Below are 13,726 nucleotides of genomic sequence, written 5' to 3' on the forward strand. Positions count from 1 at the left end.
AACATCTCACAGGCGGGATTTGTGAAGGTCATGAAAGCCCAGTAGTCTGGTCCTCAGCGCTCTGCATTGATGGTCTGCTATTGATTCTCCATTATGTCTCCAATCTGCTGCAGTAATCCAATAGTATCTTGGGACTGAGGCAAAGCAGAGCAAAAAGAAACCGCTATGAAGTGTCTGTGTCCTTGCGATTAAAGCTGTTGGAGCCTCCTTGTCATGATCAGATGGTTTGGAAAATGGTTGTGCTCTACTGTGGAAATTACAGTTTCACTCTTGTCAAAGAAACAGATCTCGCTATAGGAAGACATACAGGATTTTTCTTTCTAAAGCAATTGTGGTTGGGTAAACTGCTTGGTTTCTGTCTTGATTACTATTATTATTACATTTCCTACTGAGACCAGTGAGGTGATATTTCCAAAGCTTTGACACGTTGACACTTCAGATGCATTAGATCTGCATTTTTATCATACCAGACGACCCATGTCTGCTCTCATTAACGTGTTTTCCTCGCCAGAGCAGCTTGGCTACAGAGAGACGATTTGACTTCCACAGGGCTGACTGGCGCCCTTGGCAATATCCTTGAAACCATGGAGGAGATATGGCATGAGAGCCAGTGTTTGATCTGAACTCAAGTGTGTTTGTTTGAAGGGTGGTAGAGTTTCTGACAAGGGTGTGTGGACGAGCGGGCAGAGCGTTGTTTACGTTCAGAGAGACCGAAGGAGGAAAGAGCTAACATTACTTACAGAGAATCTCCTTGAGAGCAGAAGTCACAAATTGCTTCACAAGACTGACAGATAAAGTGGATTAAAGAAGTACTTTCTTTAAGTGTTGACCAAGTTTGACTTTTGACAAAGGCAGAAGCAGGAAGAGCTGTGGTGAGTTGTGATGGAAGTTTTGCAGTTACAACAGATTCTGTTTTACGCTTTTTACTTGGACGTTGATTTGTCTGTTTACTGTGTGCGTCATGTACAAGCTTGACAACTGTGTGAAATGGGAACTGACCCAAAGTGTAATTCTTCTCATTCCACTGAAATTCTTTTCTGGTCTACATTTATCCTTTCGATTATAACCTTGCCCATTTGGTCCTCACTCCATCCATAATCCAATAAAGGTATTGATTTGTCTCAATTATGCATTTTTGTATTTGTAGCTCTCGGTAATGTAATTGTGACTTGCAAAAAGTATAGTTTTACATCAACAGCATGCTCTCTTATATTTGCAATGGGAGTGTGTGACAGTGGTAAAATATGGCTGATTAGGATGATCCATTTTCATTCGCGTGTCAAACAATCTGTCTGCCTCTCTTTTGTTGAGAGGGGAACAACAGACCTGCTGCAGCTGCAGGCCTCTCACAGATTGTTCTAGAAACAGTCTGTTAAAGCACCGGCTGGGTTGTGGGGTCAGGTGAGAGAGAGGGAGGGAGTGAAAGAGAGGGGGAGAGAGGTCCAAACTATCTCTTTTAACACTGACAGGCCAGGACTGAGCAGAGAGCCGGATAGGCCCTCAGGCTCATTAAAATTCCTCAGGTTCAGAGCACACAGACAGTCATACAGTGTGATGGCTCAAGTGAATCAAATCTTCATTGCACAGTAGTGAGGAGAAATATTCTGATGTATTTCTATAATAGCAGGATTTGTTGGTGTTAAAAGCAACCTTTGCCTCAGTTGCACTCACACAAAGTCATTTGACAAACGTGATGCTTTTACTAAGGATGAGGTAACACGTTTTCTGTGACTATAATGTGTCTGAGCTCCTTCCAAATAGGTGAAAACAACAGACTGAGGGTTTTTTAGATGGAGAAGGATTGAATGATGCAAAAACAAATATATGGGAGGTGCGCCTAAAGCTAAAATGCCTCCGTGTTGTCCCTTTGTTTATAGCAACAGAAGAGTCGGAGCGCAGATAATGACCCGGCATGTAGATAAGGGTTTGGTGTCTGCTACATTCTTTTAATATCTGCGTCTGTTCGGGTGTCAACATGTCATTGCGTAAAAACACACTGCTGCTTTTTGAAGATTATTTTTAAACATGGTTACAACATATTCTGATAATCAATATACCCTGCACTGCAGCATTTCTTAAAGGTAGTTATAGACTTTCAAAGTGTGTATATTCTCTGTGCGACCACAGCAAAAAGACAGTGTACTCTGAGAGCTGCAGGTGCATTTATATGCAGGTGGGGCTGCGACTGCAGGCTTGACTGAGCTTATCAGACAAAGTCCAACATTTGCCGGTGTTTCTATTAAGCCTCTACTCCTCGTCTGTGTCCCTGTTTTCCCTCCCTCACTAGAGGACACACTCTTGTCACAGTTTCATTGATTTGTGTCACTCTGCCTTATTTATCTGGGATGTAAGGGAGTGAAACGGGAGTAAAAAGCACACTAGAAAAGAGTTAGGAGGGCATCACATATGAGGATATGAGACAGCCTGCACATTTTTGGGGCTCAGTTAGGTTTTGATTCTGCTGTAAACTGTAAAGTGCCCTGGGCTACAGCTTATTCATACACACTTCGTTATGAGGTGTTATTTATCAAACACACACGCACACGCTTTTTTCCAAAGCAGACTTTAATAAGAAGAGTTAGGATGGTAACTACACACACATACACATATATAAACGAGAGACTGTCAAACGCAGAGATATCTTGCTGGAGGTCAGTTCAACAGGGAGAGTTTAGATCTGCTAAACTGCCTCTCCAATCAGGCAGAGATTAACAGGAGAGTGGGGGCATGGAAGTGTTCTCAAACGCATTGCTGTTAATCAGGGACTCTTTGCTGATTGACATCCCGCCCTCGGTCACATCTTTTTTTACCTTATACTTTGTGTGTCTGTTATCTTGCAGAAGGTCCTCTCACGGATCCAGACATCCTGATGTTCGCCGACAATCAGGGGATGTCGCCCTGATTGCTGTTTGTCGGTAACAACTTCTCATTAGGCAAGGTACGTTGACTTTTTTCAGTCACCACATTCATCATGGAATCATTTTAAGTTGTAAAAGTAGTCCAAGTCATTTCCTTAATTTTTTATATCTCTTTCAGATGTCAACTACAACAGAGAATGGGATGGGAGGGCCTTGGAAAACAAGCAGAGAGAAAACCTACAAAAAGGTAAAAACTATTCACACAAAGCTCGACTGTGTTCGGTTTTATTTGCCTCTTAAAACTAATGTCATCCTGCTTCCACAACATTTATTTTGAGATGCCACTATATAGAGCCAAGAAGTCCACAAGGTCTGAGTCTGAGTCACATGAGTCCTTATAAATGTCCTTCTAAAGCACATTGCGTCCTGACCCCTGCCAAGGCCAGCTGCCAGAGATCAGTCAAGTGCCGGTCACACTTGTTTTCTTTCCTCTTTTTTTTTTTTTACTCCAGACGTCAGTGTTTCTTAAGATGTCACCATTACAAGGCTCTCCACAGTGGCCACCACTGTTCAGGTTGGGACTAAAAAGGTCTTTCTGTGGTGGCCACGCAACCAAAGAACTAGGGTGTTTATGTCCCAGTCTTTTTGGGTTTTAATGTTAGTGCAATTTATACTACAACATTGTACTCAACAAAATACGAGTTGACTTTATTGTCTTGATGTATGGTCTACTTTCTTGATTTTGATTGACTTTAATACCAGGTTCCTTATTAAAAGTTTGCCAATTTATTGGAATTGTAACCATGCACTGCTTTCACCATCACAGTTTTCCATTACACCTACAGATCATTTGTTAGCATCACATTGAACAAAAGAACATTTCAGGAGTTTTAATACATTTATTTATTGTAAACATCTTTCTCTAACTTGTTCACTTAAACCCTGAGTTTGCACACAGCCAGCATTATTGACCGACAGATTTTTAAGTACCTCCTACTTGCCAGCTGTCTAATTCAACGCATGGCACGTTACACTGTTTGTATGAAACCAATTAATGGATTTATTTGGTACATTCATTTTCGTATCTGTTTATCATATGGTAAAAGGTTTGTTTCTATCTGCATATGAAATGGTAAACAGCCTAAGCAGATGACTCCTTTATTTCCCATGAATTCACATATATTCTCCATCAATTCCTTTGAAATACCCTGTAAAGTTTTCACCTTGATACTTTCTAGATTTTTCTAGATCTCTTTTGGGCTTTTTTTTCTTCCAAGTTTCCCTTGTTTACATTATATTTAGTATGTGATTGGTTTAGCAGTGACAGGGTGATGTAACAGCCTGACTAATGGGATGTTTTCTCTTCTATGTTCCCGTCTAGACCACGTCATCGGCCTTGAAGGGGGCCATTCAGCTCGGAATCGGCTATACAGTGGGCAACCTCACCTCCAAGCCTGACAGAGATGTGCTTATGCAAGACTTCTATGTGGTGGAGAGTGTGTTTCTGCCCAGGTCAGTGTTTAGCAGCGTCAACCCACACATGCATACGTCCATAGCTGCACACACAGCCTCCGTAAACAGGAAGACAGCTTTTATACATTTTCTGAAGAAATCGTTCCATGTGTGAGTTCATTGTGTAGCAATAGTATGCTCAATGTCATGAAAAAAACAGCCAGACATTTGCATAAACTCAAGGTTATAAGTCTACAGGAGGGAATTATTTAGAGAAGTGTTTCATAAAAACAGATTGTGTGTGGGTAGAAACAGGCGGTTCTTTGGCTGCGACTGTTTCCTGACTGCAAGGTGAATGAATGGAATAAAGAGTGAGCTTTGCCAGTCTGCCCGCTCAAATATTATATGTCTGGGTCTTGTAATAAAGACAGTCAAAATGATAACAAATCATGCTCAGTGGAAACTGCAGGCGCTGGACCTCATGTCCGAGGAAATTATGCTGCTACCACAATCTCCCACTTATTTCATTTTGCTAGTCTAAATCATGATGCAGGGATAAAACTATTTTGGTGCATTATCCTGCCAAGAACTGTGAAATCGGCTTATAATGTGTCTCTTGCTGACACGGTGTAAAACATATGTCAGAGTGTGGCTGGTCATGTTCGGCTGTCCTCACAATCACATCATCAGATTAAAGAGACATTTGATATAATCCACAACAGACCCCGGAATAATTTTAAAGTGAGATATAAACATACAATTCTGGTAAACAATGTCGTTTACTAGAATTCACAATGGACAATACTGTTTTATAGGATTTTTTTTTAATTTTCTATTTACAAATTGGCCTTGTAAATCCTATCCTAAAAAACAAGAACATTCAAGCTAAAATAATTAAATAGAGCATGTGTTCACAAGTTGGTTTTCTATCTGTGGCCAAATGCATGAATCATCCAAGATCGTTAACTCTGAAGCTTCAGGAAGAGAACTGGATTCCTGCTAGGAAATACTTTGTTGTTTATCTTTGAGATCTTTACACCATATGCAAATCCATTCTGGTTCATGCAAACCTGGTTTTGGCACGCTGTCTGCCCTACAGTGATGAGTGTTTAAAAACCTGCTGTTGCTTTACTCAAATAATGAATTGCATTATATCAATAGTTTAAAGGATGATCGTTATTTCATCCTCAGCCAATGTCAAGCCTTTTCACATAATCGGTAAAATAAATAGAAGCCATAGTGTCATAATTGGAAATGAGACAGCTCCTGTAGCGGGAACTACCACAGAAGAGGTTTTCAGGAATTAACCATATGTTTCTATATCTGATTGGCTGTGAGCAGTCACTGTTATAACACCCCAACCGTGAAAGATGCAGTCACAAAACCTTATGTTTAAAGGTGGGGTAGGTAAGTTTGAGAAACCGGCTCGAGATACACTTTTTGTTATATCCCATGGAATGCTCTTAACATCCCGATAGCAATGGATATCTGAAGGGCTTTGACAAAAAATCCATCCAAAAATGTCATCTGTGGAAGCCGTAGTACTGTAAAAAGTACGACCAATCATCTGAGCCGGCCTGGCTAAAATAACTCGATGGCCTACCTGCCTGTCAGCCTTCCATCTGTGCACAAACTTATCTCCTGCCCTCATTGTTCATGTAAGGAAGTGGCAGATTTTTTACGGCTGTGTATTTTCAAATTCTAGCGTACTCGAGCTGGTTTTTCCAAAATTACCTACCCCACCTTTAAATAATATCAAAATGAAAGTTGAATGATCGAAGTAAAGGCAGAGTTCGAAGATGGGTGTGAGCAAAGGTGCCAGAAGTAGTGTGGGTGGTGTGATCTAATATCAAGATTGCCTCTATTTTTCTTTACCTTATCTAAATGCTTTTGTTGTTGAGAGAGCGGCTGAGTATGTAGACGGCTCTACGATGCTGCTCCTTCTCACTCTCTTCTTCCTCTTGTCAGTGTTTTTCTCTGGGGGGTTTCCCACTGTAGTTTGTCCTGTCAGTCTAGTTTTGGATGGCTGGAGGGGTCAGCGATCACTTTGACACATAAACACACACTCTGCGTTCAGCTGTTGAATGGTTTCCATGCAGGCGTATGTTACGGACATGGACTGTCAGTCATTGATGATAGATAATTGTTGCTGCCCTCACGACAGAGCAGTCAGATTTCACTGCAGAGTAATCACAGGTATTGTTTTACACGACTGTGCTTGCCTGTTGCCTGTATCCCATTACTGGATATATAACTCCTAAATAACAACACAGCAGCCTTTTTACCCAGAAAACCATCTAAATCCTCAGAATAGTAAACAGATTTAGAGGTGCTCTGGAAAGCATAACCCTTTAGTAAACCAAATCCTTGTAGATTTCGGATAGGTGTAATTTATTTTATGATGAAAGACTCAATGTCTGACTCATGCTAACCTTATTAGACGTGCCTGCGTTGTGGTCTTCCCCTTGGACACAGGTTATAAAACAGGGTCATTGTCAAAGGTTCCACAGTTTAATCAGATCAACAACATGTCGTTTATTTTGTCCCTTTTGTTGTTTTTCATTTTCCACCTTTCCCTTTCTCCTGCTCAGAGTCAAGGCTCATCTGTTGTGTGGTGTTGTTTAGATCTAGTAATCAGAGCCATCCTTAGTCTCCAGGTGAGGAACTCTATACTGGCCCGTTTGTTAGCATAATACTGGAATCTGGGTTCCCAGAGATTACTTACTAAAGCCTGTTCATGCATGGCTGGAGCACATTACAAGGGCCCACCGGTACACTTGCTGGGAGTCAATAGCCACACAGATGACGTATTAGGGTTCAAATTCCCCCTTGGTGATTCCTGCAGGTGATCCTTGTTTGGATGACTGTGTTAACAACACTTATATAACGTTAAAGGTTTTCTTTATCGCCCCCTTATTTGAGTTGAGTGTTGGATTAATGTATCTCATATACCATTATTTGTTTTTGTTTCCTGCTGTTCTTTGTTATTCATCACACATCGCAGTGAGGGAAGCAACTTGACCCCCGCACATCACTATCCGGACTTTCGCTTCAAGACCTACGCCCCGCTGGCTTTCCGCTACTTCAGGGATCTGTTCGGCATCAAACCAGACGACTACCTGGTAAGACTTAAAACTGTCTGAGACATAACTGGTTATTAATTGTTCCACCTTTCCATGACAATCCATTACAAGCTCATAATCCACTCTTCAGTTTCAGTCTTTTCTGCTTTGTTTACAATTATGCAGGTGTAGGGGGGAAGTCATACAGGTCAAATCAAATTAAGCATAAACATTGTAAAAAGCCTTATTTACCTAATATACGTTAGTTTCCCAAAGAAAAAGGCAGAAACAAATATAATAAATGTTTGCCATTATTTGAAATATGCATATTCACAGTGACATCTCACTTGATGCTATGACAGTCATTGTCAAGATGAAGTCCTGCACACAAACCCACCAAAACCACATTTCTTTTTATACCGTTTTTGCATGGGTTTCGCAAACAAAAATGTAAAAGTAGGTGAACTTTAGAGGAGCTATTAACTGCCAGCTGACTGGAGCTTTATATTTAGTCGACAGGCATGGGAGTGATATCTTATCTTTTAACATGAAAGTGAGGAAACGAAAGTGCTTTGAGGAGTTCTATCTAACAGTATGTGTTAATAAACATACTTCCCATTGTGGAGCACCTCTCTGATACAAGTATACTCTATGTTAAACAACACTGTTTCTGCTCAGTAGTTATTCGTCCTCATTTAGAGGGAAATGTGATTTCGTTCCATGTTTTCTGTCTGCGCCATGTCAAAACTACAATTAGGAAACCAACCATGAGACCTGCGAGTTATCTTTTCATGAATTACTTAGCATAGCTTGAACTCTAATCTTCTACGTCAGTGCGTACTTAAGTGTGACGAAATTCAACACGTATTTGATTGATAAGTGGACTTGTATTGCCACACACCACTGGCCAAGGGGAAAACTAGGAGTGGGAGGCAAAACACTGGGGCGGTGGAGATATTAGGGGTAATGAATGAGCTAACACAGCGCGCCCTCATTACGACAGCTTTAGCTCCCAATGCTGAATTCAATCAGCAGATGATTCTGTGATTTCCCAGAAGACTCAAACAGACTGAGAAATAGATAGAGAGAAAAAGAGAGTAATTTTGTAGGACTTTGGTGATTCATGTTTTTTTTGTGCTTGTTTTTGTGCTTGTGTGTTTCCTGGGAAAAAAGCCTCAGCCTGAAGCCTTGGATGTCTGATTACACTCACTCACCCGCGACAAAGCCTTTATTAATGTGCAGTACATGCCATCCTGTATGTTATTTTATGTGCTGCTCGTCTTGATGCCAAATTCGTGACTGCTTCTTGCTCGGAACAACATTTGATTTTATCTAATGTTGTTGGGATTTGGCATGTTATGATGAAAATACCCCACCAGCTACATTCTTGTTTTTATATGGTAAGTTTGTCTCTGCATAAGGGAAAGACAAAAGAGAGATGGAGAGGATATGTAACATCATGGCAGTAGAGGGAGAATGGCATAAGGCGCACCAGCTTAAAGGATGTGTTCATGACTGATGTCTTTGAGGTAAAGATGAATTCATTCAGACAGAGAGAGGCCACACAGCAGAGTCTAATTAAAAGAGAAACCACACACACGCACACTGCATCCTGAATGAAAATGCATTACACACCGCAGATGTGTTTGTTCTTGTAAATCAGCGTGACTGCAGACGGCCACCGGTGAAGAGTCTCCAGTGTTGCTCTTCTACTCTGAACATGTCACTCTCATGATGCACGGATAACGTCCAACATTGCTCCTCAGCTGGATGCTCTCACCGTGTCTCTGATGATTGCCACGTTAGGATGAATGCTCTCGATTTGGTCCTGCACAAGCAGTACTTGCTCCTAATAATACCAGCTTGTATTTCTCTGCATTCCTGTTAGTGTGCAGCTTAACTGTTTGTCAACAGAGAAGTTTGGCATATAGATCTGGGCTCATGTGATCAAGATGGGTTTTTTCTTCCGTCAACTTGTTAGTTCATTTAAACAATGAAAATAATGTAGACAGAGACCCCCTGTCATTGTCATTCTTGAAATATCCATTATATGGCGAACAGTATGTTGACTATCAAGTACGTTTGTGTACTTGTGGAGTTATTTCAACTTAAGGAAATCTCAATTCTACATCATATAAGGATAGTTTGGAGAATAGTATACTTCCAACTTTGTGGAAACAGCATGGTAAACAGCTTGTGCAATAACTTGACCGGCCTGCACAGATCCATCCTAAATCTCACACGGCTAGGCCTTATGTCTCTTACGCCATTGATCTAAATTGTGTGGGAAGCCTTCCCTGATGTTAAGCTATCACATTTCAAAGTGATGTCCGAGTATACTCTTACTTTTTTTTGGTTGGCTACATAATTTTTGTCCACATGAATAAAGCCACTAAAACAAAAACATGTATTTAATAGTTTGTATCACAAGAGTTACTGCAAATACCTGAAGGCCAGTGATGATGTGCAAGGCTTCTCTCTGCACTTAATAAAAAACTGCCTGGGGTGTAGCATCTTTATTTCCTCCGACAAGGGGGTTATGTTTTTGGATGGTTTGTTTGTTTGTCACCAGGAAAACTGAAAATAACTAGTGGCTCAGGGTGAAGCAATAATCCAGGAAGAACTCATAAAGTTCTGGAGCGGATCTGTATCACGGGATGGTTACACAAATTATATTTCGCTTTTATAAACATTGCAAATAGCGCACAGCTTGGCGGAGGTCTGAACTCTCCCAGTGCCCTTTAGTTTAATACTTTTTCCATATAAACTTCAGTCTGTTCTGTATAAGAGCTGTTTCGTGTCTGGATATGTACCAAGTTTGAAAAGTTAAACTGGTTTGTTTATGTTTCTTTCCTCAGTACTCCCTCGTAAATGAGCCTCTGATCGAGCTGACCAACCCGGGAGCTAGCGGCTCTCTCTTCTACCTGACCAGCGATGACGAGTTCATCATTAAAACCGTCCAGCACAAAGAGGCCAAATTTCTCCAGAGATTACTACCTGGATACTACATGGTGAGACACTATAAGTTGCTCTATGGCAGGGGTTCCCAAACTTTTTTCCCAAGAGCCCCCCCAAATGACTCCTGTTGGAAGTTGCGCCCCCCCCCCCCCCACACACACACAAGGGGGGGGGGGGGGGGGGCGCAACAGCGGTAATCAATGTTTAAAAGTCTCAAAATGCTACAACTACTGAATGATGAATGTGAAGTATTTTGTTAAAGGAGGATGAAAGCGTCATTAAGGAGCACTAATGGTTATTGGACTCAGGATTAATTCATTTGGATTCCCGCTGTATGAAGAAATTAAAGGATGGCGCAAGTGGAAACAATTCACAAAGGGATTAAACTGTTTAAAACACATGCTCAAAGTAAGCCGGATTTTGCCGATGTGCTTATGTGGATAAAAAAGTCGTAAATAATCTACAAAATGGAGGAGACCGATCTGATCGGAGCAACTGTGACAAATAATCCAACTGAAATCGGCATGGACAATGACTATGTTTTAAAAATGCGCTTATCCAGACAAGCCTGGTTTGGTCACTTTACGGGCAGAAGAAACATTTCTATTAAAGAAAGAATTATACATTTCTGTCTTTTTATGCCTTTAATAGCTACTAACTTGAATTTGTATTAAAACTCATTAATCAATTATTTTTAATATTTTATTGTAATGTAGAGACAAGGCTTTTAGTGACAATCATGTATTGCGTTACAATTATATGTAAAAAAAAAAAAGTCAAAAAAAAAAAAGTCTAAATATGATATTTGGCCTCAAATCATCTGAGGCCTGGCGCCTCCCCTGCGATCTTTGGCCCCCCCCCCCCCCCCCCCCCCCCCCCCCAGGTTGGGAACCACTGCTCTATGGGTTCTCAAGTACCCGGTTACAGTAGGTGGCAAAACTCCACTCTGAGTTTTAAATGGGTGTCAGAAACCCTCCTAGTGGTGAATATTAACAGATCACTCATCAGATGCTTAAGTGGCACAAATGAGATGCAGCGAGCGTCCTCATTAGCCCCAGCTGTAGGGCACCATCACACACCATTACATCTATGTCAGGGGGAGGGAGACACACTGGATGTATGCACATGATTAAAAAAACGTGATAATTTATATCTATAATCTAAAAATATTTTTGAAAAGTGAGTAAAGGAAAATAAAAAAACAGCTAGAATAGGTATGTAAGTTCCGAAAATGACATCCATGTACTGTGATGCAGCATTAAAGGTCCCATGACATGGCCATTTCTACTGATCATAATTCCATTGTTGAGGTCTAGAATAGATTTACATTGTTCAATGTTCCAAACTCACATTGGTTTCTCATACAGCATCTCTGTATAATATGTGTATTCACTCTCTGTCCTACACGGCTTGTTGGAGCTCCTGCCCCCCCCTCACTATGAGCCAACTGTGCTCTGATTGGTCAGCTCGCCCACTCTGTTCTGATGAGTAACCACCGTTACAGCTGGACATCAATGATTATGTGTTACACTGGCGTTTGTTAGCAACCAGAAAATGACACCAGTAATGACAAACAGATGCGAATGCTGCATGGGGTCTGGGTGCCATGTTGGGGTGCTCGCTGCTCCGCCCTTTGAGGCTCGAGGAGCGGACAGTGTGAGCTGGATTACTGGTGTCGTTTCCTGGTTGCTGCGTGAGGTCTGCGAGACAGCGAGACACCGCGGAGCTCAGCCTGAGGGCTGTGAGTGTGTGTGTGTGTGTGTGCGGAGATCCGCGGCTGAGAAAAGAGAAGGCTGAGTGTGTGTGTGTGCGGAGCTCCGCGGATTAGTCAATTTGGACCAATTGGTCCATTTGGTCGGCGTTACGTCACTGTGACCCGGAAGAAAACAATGGAAAAAGACAAATCTCCAACGAGGCGTTGGAGCATAGACAGGTATTTTCTGTGTTAGAGTTTTACTCGCTACAGGGTGTACTTTGAGGGTTTGTGACTTTGCAGACCGTGCAGCAAAGGCTACATAACACACAAGGGGACGGGTAATCATGGGACCTTTTAAAAAAGACACTGAGACATATTGTGATCCAAAATGTAAGACATTACTTGTCTCATATCCCGATATCTAAATAATAATGATGCATCTAATATTGGCTTTACCTTCACAGTTATGTAATGAGTAAAACAAATGCAGTTAAACATGATTGTAATACAAACTCTAACTGTATTTCCTTCACAGAACTTGAACCAGAATCCGCGCACGCTGCTGCCCAAGTTCTACGGACTGTACTGCATCCAGTCTGGAGGCATAAACATCCGGCTGGTGGTGATGAACAACATGCTGCCGCGCTCCGTCAAAATGCACTACAAATACGACCTGAAGGGCTCCACCTACAAGAGGCGAGCGTCCAGGAAAGAGAGAGAGAAGTCCTGTCCGACCTACAAAGACCTGGACTTCCAGGACATGCACGAAGAAGGGCTTTACTTTGACCCAGAGACCTACAACAACCTGATGAAGACCCTGCAGAGAGACTGTCGGGTAGGGGAGTTTCTGCTCATTGTGTCTCTCTGTGTTTATTAGACCTGCTTTAAAATAGCAAAGTCATACCAAAACAGGAAGGTCCCTATATTTCCATAAACGACAAAACAAGAAAGTCTAAGATCAGATCATTTCATTATCTGAATACTTTCATTCAAAAGGTCTTTCCTGTTAGGCAAGGCAAGTTCATTTATATAGCACCTTTCAGCACGCGACAATTCAAAGTGCTTTACAAATACAAGTAAATACGAGTAAATACAGTAAAAACACATTATATAATGGCATGTTAGGGTTGTATATTTTCATTACTTTGCTAAAACACTTTGATCTGTGTGGACATTAAGTCTGATATGAGTCATATCAAATGTAGTTTAGAGAGACTAAGTTGTAACTTGGGTATTTAATTGCTAGTAGAGCCACATAGCTGTTAAAGGGATGATATTGACCTCTCATTCTTGGAACAGGTTATGGAAGCTGAAACACGAGCAGCTCTTTAAATGTATTACATTGTATACTAGTTGAGGACAGTGTGCATGTTGCTTGGATGGGACAAAATGTTTTGAAAATAAGAATTTTCCATGGGTTTTTCAGAGGGACTGCAGTGTGTTTCCACTGTGTGTTCAGTCTAAGCTCTCTTTGCCCTGGGCTCTGTTCCGCAGTCTCTGCGCTGCGATGTTTCACTACATGACAGCTCTCCAAACACTGAATGTGATTAAGACATGATCCTGGTAGCGTGAGAGACTCGGAGCTCTATCCAAAGATAGTCCTCCAATCTAAAGGCTTGCATTTCCCCCTGATTTTAACGCAGAGGCCAGGAACATGTCTGCTGGTGAAGAATAGCTGGAGTTTAACAGGAGACGTGGTG

The 13,726-nt window shown here is 41.5% G+C and overlaps 1 protein-coding gene across 4 annotated transcripts in view; it reads left to right on the forward strand.

The window, feature by feature from the left end:
- The window catches only part of pip5k1bb (phosphatidylinositol-4-phosphate 5-kinase, type I, beta b), a 35,501-nt gene that overhangs the window by 7,568 nt on the left and 14,207 nt on the right, over nucleotides 1-13,726 (forward strand). For 2 of the 4 annotated variants that reach the window (XM_079690803.1, XM_079690802.1), the window contains exons 2-7: nucleotides 2,841-2,938; nucleotides 3,037-3,105; nucleotides 4,240-4,370; nucleotides 7,315-7,432; nucleotides 10,231-10,383; nucleotides 12,562-12,861. In XM_079690803.1, the coding sequence (XP_079546929.1) occupies nucleotides 3,037-3,105; nucleotides 4,240-4,370; nucleotides 7,315-7,432; nucleotides 10,231-10,383; nucleotides 12,562-12,861 (771 nt within the window). In that variant the 5' untranslated portion in view covers nucleotides 2,841-2,938. Of the gene's footprint in view, nucleotides 1-771; nucleotides 873-2,840; nucleotides 2,939-3,036; nucleotides 3,106-4,239; nucleotides 4,371-5,984; nucleotides 6,126-7,314; nucleotides 7,433-10,230; nucleotides 10,384-12,561; nucleotides 12,862-13,726 lie in introns of those variants that run through there. The other 2 variants (XM_079690804.1, XM_079690805.1) reach the window with 2 other exon arrangements.

The sequence above is a fragment of the Notothenia rossii genome (assembly GCF_949606895.1).
Source record: "Notothenia rossii genome assembly, chromosome: 6".
Taxonomy (NCBI): Eukaryota; Metazoa; Chordata; class Actinopteri; order Perciformes; family Nototheniidae; genus Notothenia; species Notothenia rossii.